Source organism: Apium graveolens, chromosome 5 (genome assembly GCF_009905375.1).
Source record: "Apium graveolens cultivar Ventura chromosome 5, ASM990537v1, whole genome shotgun sequence".
Lineage (NCBI taxonomy): Eukaryota > Viridiplantae > Streptophyta > Magnoliopsida > Apiales > Apiaceae > Apium > Apium graveolens.
The window spans coordinates 33534162-33539305 of NC_133651.1; the positions used below are offsets into that span (position 1 = coordinate 33534162).

The 5144-nt window shown below is 37.8% G+C and overlaps 1 protein-coding gene across 1 annotated transcript; it reads left to right on the forward strand.

The window, feature by feature from the left end:
• Nucleotides 1-3668: 3668 nt before the first annotated feature.
• Nucleotides 3669-5144, forward strand: LOC141723804 (CASP-like protein 1F1). Its single transcript, XM_074525702.1, has 3 exons — nt 3669-4149; nt 4232-4352; nt 4704-5144. The coding sequence occupies exons 1-3, from the start codon at nt 3947-3949 to the stop codon at nt 4935-4937; spliced, it is 558 nt and encodes a 185-aa protein (XP_074381803.1). The 5' UTR covers nt 3669-3946; the 3' UTR covers nt 4938-5144.

Genomic DNA, 5144 nt, shown 5'->3' on the forward strand with positions numbered 1-5144 from the left:
GTGTATGGCCTTTGTCTAAGATACGAGCATCGCGAGCATGTAACTCGGGGAGATCGAGTTTGAGAATGTGGTCCAGGTTATCAGTGACATTGTTGAAGCTAGTCCCGATGAACTCGCCCCAATCTCCACTTTTCCGCTCAAGGATAAAAAACTTTGTTTTAGTCGTGGTTAAACTCAGGAAGAGAGATCGAATTTATAATTTTATCAACACCAAGTCTATGATTGATCTGGACCCAACCCGCTCTCGATAATGGAGAATTCTTTAGCATGAACATGTGCTTCTAAATATGGTGGCGTTCAATGGAATGCCAAGTTGATGGCACCTTAATATGAAAACCGTTATAAGCGCCCAAGGGCTGGGAAAAACTTGACAAGGATGAACCTTGATCTCAGCTAATAACATTACTATAAAGGGATTAACAGGAAATCTTAACCCGACAACAATGGCACCTTTGAACACGCACAATCTTCCAGGACTCCAATTACAAGTCCTATTATTAAAAAATGTTTGACGGACCTTAACCCCGCTTGGAAAGATATATTGGCGATTAAGCCTCCTCACATCTTTTTTCGTCAGAATGTTTGGGTGACAGACAACGTCAAGATGAGCATTGGTCGGAAATACATCCGATAACTCATTTAACAGACTCTTCAAACTCACGATTCCGGAACAAGGGTATAAATACATGAAAGGAGTGAGAAACATACCTTTCTAAGACCTCACTCAAGCCCGTGTCATGACTTCGGCCACGGAAGGGGAAGGGTTGTCATTACTCTCAAACATCCTTGAAAGAGTAGAGTTGGCCGACTAGCCTCCTGGAGCGACGTTAGGCCAACTGGAAGAGGCCAATTAGACTCCAGGGAATCCTCTACTTAACTAATTGACCTTGGACAAGATGAAACGTCTACGGTCACGACTAAATGTCCACGGACATAACCTTATACAAGTTAGGGTGTTCACGGTCACAACTAAATGTCCGCAGACATGATCTTTGGGCTAATTAGGACGTCCACGGTCACGACTAAGCATCTATGAACACGACCTCAGAATAACTAGAATGCTCAGGAAGACGACCAAAGGCTCCCGCCCTTGACCTAGTAGAAAAGGCCGAGTACGTTCCCGGGAGAGTCTTAGGCCGAGTAGGTTCCCTCGGAGCCCTCAGGCCGAGTAGGCTCCCGGGAGAGCCCTCGGCCAAGTAGAAAGTTTTCAAAAAAATATATAGGCCGAGTTGGGGAGATCTGAGTAGGCTCCCAAGGGGCCTTCGGTTGTTCGCCACGACCACGAAATAATTTTGACCTTTGTGGAAAAAAATTGACGGACACGAACAAAATTTTCAGATTTTTCAATTAGCCCCGCTTAGGGCCAATTTGTGAAATTTACTTCGTAATTAGCTCCGATTATGGCCAATTAGTCTCGTCTTAAAAATGTTAGAAAAATAATTTGCAAAAAATAAAGAAATACAATTTTCGAAATAACAATTTTTTACTCATTCACAAAAAAATATAACATAATTATGAAAAACTGAAAATAAAACTGAGTAATACCGAATTTTCTTGGGATGATTCACGGAACACGCACTCTTTAAAACGTTTCGTGGCTACGTCTAAAAAATGCCAAACATAATTATCGGTCGAACTACACCTAAAATATACTGCTCGAGTTTCTTTTTTTCATTTAAGCAAGTTGATGCTTTTGGTGAAATGAGCCTAGATATTTGTAACTTGTTTTAGTTTGAATGTTTAGAGATTCACGGGTGTGCATGACTGAGCCAAGGGCAGATAAAAAAAAATGTATTTACAATTCATGTGGACATGTTAATTTGTTAGTGGGAACCAGATTGCAGTAAATCGCTTTGTGCAGTATGCTCATGGTAATTTTTTGTTATACACTTGATCTCGCAGACATTTATGCGCCAAAAGATCAATCTATCATCTGGACCAGGGAACAGTGGATCTAAAGATAAGAAAGATGACAATGCATGTTTCATCGGATCTAAGTAGTAGTCGATCACTGCAATGCAAAACATTGTCCACTGAATCAAGTAGAGTGCAGAAGTCTACTTACTGAGGATGGTTCAAACAAGTTAAACTCTGGCTTTCCTCAGGATCTTACCAGACTGTTGTCACCTTCTGGTGAATTAGATCAAAAGGAACATATAAATAGTGATGGAATTGATGAAGTCACTGCAACTATATCAAGCATTACTGAAAGTAGATCTATAATTGGCTCCCCAGAGGTGAATGAATATACAAGTGTATCTGCCCAAAAATGCAAGTTTGACCCCTTTATCTGAACCAGCACAGAAAAATAAAAACTCTGAAGGTGAAAGGCGCTTCTACTTATATAATGACATGAGGGTGGTGTTTCCTCAACGTCATCCAGATGCTGGTGAGGGCAAGGTATGTAGTCATTCGCTATTTTCGAGTTGAACGTATATGCTATTCTTTACAATATAAATTGTTTCTCTTATATAAAATTTTCGGACGTACTTGATAAATCCTTCATACTTTTCTGTGATAATTCAGAAGATAAGAGAGTCAATCGTCAACTTACAAGTAAAGTACATTCATTAGGCTCTTAGTCAACATGTTTCACTGGTTAGCATGGAATCACAGTAGAAAAGTTTTGATAATCCTCGAGAATGAATAAATTATAATCTCAGTCAATACTTGAAGATCATAACATCGAGTAAGAAGAAGAACCTACTCTGCAAAATCTGATATTCTGATCTGTTTCTTGGTTATAGATGCTGCAGGTTGAAACAAAATATAAACCTAGCATAAACCTGCAATTTTTGCAGAATTCTTTTAAGTGTCATAATCTGACGAGCATGGACATTGCAGTTAAATGTGGAATATCATGTTCCATCCGATCCGAAGTACTTTAACATCAGCTGCTGAAGGGCGGAGGTGATTTGCTGTCAGAATTTGGTTGTTTTGTACATAACTCCTAGCTGTAGGTACAGTTTATTTAGTCATCTGACCATAAGATTAGGTAAAAAAAACAACTGCATTTGTACATATTAGTTCCAAATGAATTAGATCATCTCAATTCTCATCTAAATTATAGCAAGATCTAAAAAACAAATTGTACATATTTTTTGTAACCATGTAATTTAAATATAAAAAAATACAAAGTAGCTGCCCTGGTGGATACGAAAAACAGAGCATAAGAGTGTACTGTGAGCTTGTAGCCTCCAAAACCATATCTATCAATGTGGAAATATGGCTCGCAAGTTTGTCTGTTCCCCTCCCATACCGTGCCGTGTCAAACAAAAACTTGGTTTGAAATGATATCTAAATTCCAACATTTATCCACATTAGACAACGTATTGCTGGGGTATGTTCAAATTTGGAAGACATGAATTGTAATCGAATATAGTGCATGGACAGAATATTTATCACGGATGCTACCTAACAAAGTCCGTTGCCCGTTGTTTAGTGCACAATAGTCCCGTATCAAAATTTGGATAAACCTAATAATCAAACCAAATTTCTTGAGTGCATATCATTTGTAAAATGTTGGTGAAAATAAGGTTTATTTAAATTTTTACTCAAAACTCATTTTATATACGCTACAATAGTTGGAAGTAGAATATTTTTTTGTTGATATAATTTATATTCTGAACTCTGAAGTAGTAAAGCTCTGTAATATACAGTACCAACAAGGAGTGCAGTGACTAAATTATTGGTACAAAAGATTCTATTTCCACACACGGCAACTTTATCAATAGATCAGAGTTCAGACTGCTACTTTTTGTGCCTTTTCTTCTCATTTCATACCATTCATTCCCACTTTCTCTCAATCTCTCTCATAATTTCTTCTCTCTCAATCTCTCTCATAATCTCTCTCTCTCCCTCCCTCCTTGAACTCTGCTCTGAACTTTTTACTCTGTTTTTATTTGCTCTATAAATCTCGACGACTCGACCCTTATTTTCTAGGGTAATGAACACGGGTGAGGAGGAGAAGAGCAGACAAATGGTTGCTCTTAATTTACAAAAATACACAAAAGCAGCTCAAATATCTTTGAGAATCATGGCTATGGCTACAACACTAGCAGCTGCATCGATCGTCCTTAGCAGCAACGAAACTGTTGTCATTTACGGTATCACTGCTAATGTTAAGTACAGTTACTCCCCTACTTACAAGTAGGTTCAATATATAAATCTTGTATTTAGTCCCCATTCCTTACCGGAGGCGTTATTGTAAAGCACTGATGTCTTTGTGCAGGTTTTTCGCAGCAGCAAATCTCATTGCATGTGTTTTATCAGCAGTATCCCTGCTGCTCTTTTACATCATAGGAAAAACCTCAAAATCAATCAACTATTTCTTTTTCTTCCTGCACGATTTGGTATGTTTGTTTTTTTTCGTATATAAAATATTGTACCTAGAGAACAAGACTCTTAAATGATTGTCCGATATTTTTTAATGTACGCACTCTTACACTTGAACATTGCCTAAAATGCGAGCGAATATAGGAGATAGAACCTTTTCATATATAATTTTTTGTACAAGAATGTTCATTTTCTAGTTTATATGACATTGCTGGTCCTTACAACAAAAGTTGTACTTGGGAGAAATTCGTAACAACACGGATTCGGAGATTACAACAAAAAATGTACTATTACAAAAAATGTACTATTGTTGGTTCTAATAACAAGAGTTGAGCACACTTGTTAATCATTGTTAAGTTGTGTATTAGGTGGTAATGACACTTCTGATGGCTGGTTGTTCCGCGGCGACAGCGATGGGATACCTGGGACGCTATGGTAACAAATACGCAGGATGGATAGCAATTTGCGGATACTTTGAAAGCTATTGTAACAGGATCACAATCTCTGTAACACTTTCATACATTGCCTTCCTCTTGTATTTTTTCCTCGCCATCATCTCTGCTAGCAAGTCTAGGCCCTCCACCACACAAGTTATTAAGTGATTTGTGTAGCAGTTTCTTGTTTTTGTACCAAACATAAAGTGTGCATTGTATTGTAACAACACACTTCCTACCAAACTATCTAAGTACCTAAAGCTATATCAATATGTGCCCTGGTTTGGTTGATGATACAATGTCTATTCTGTATCTTACTGTTCGTGCAAATGTATGAATGACAATTTAACAGGTTTTCACAATTGCTTCTTATAA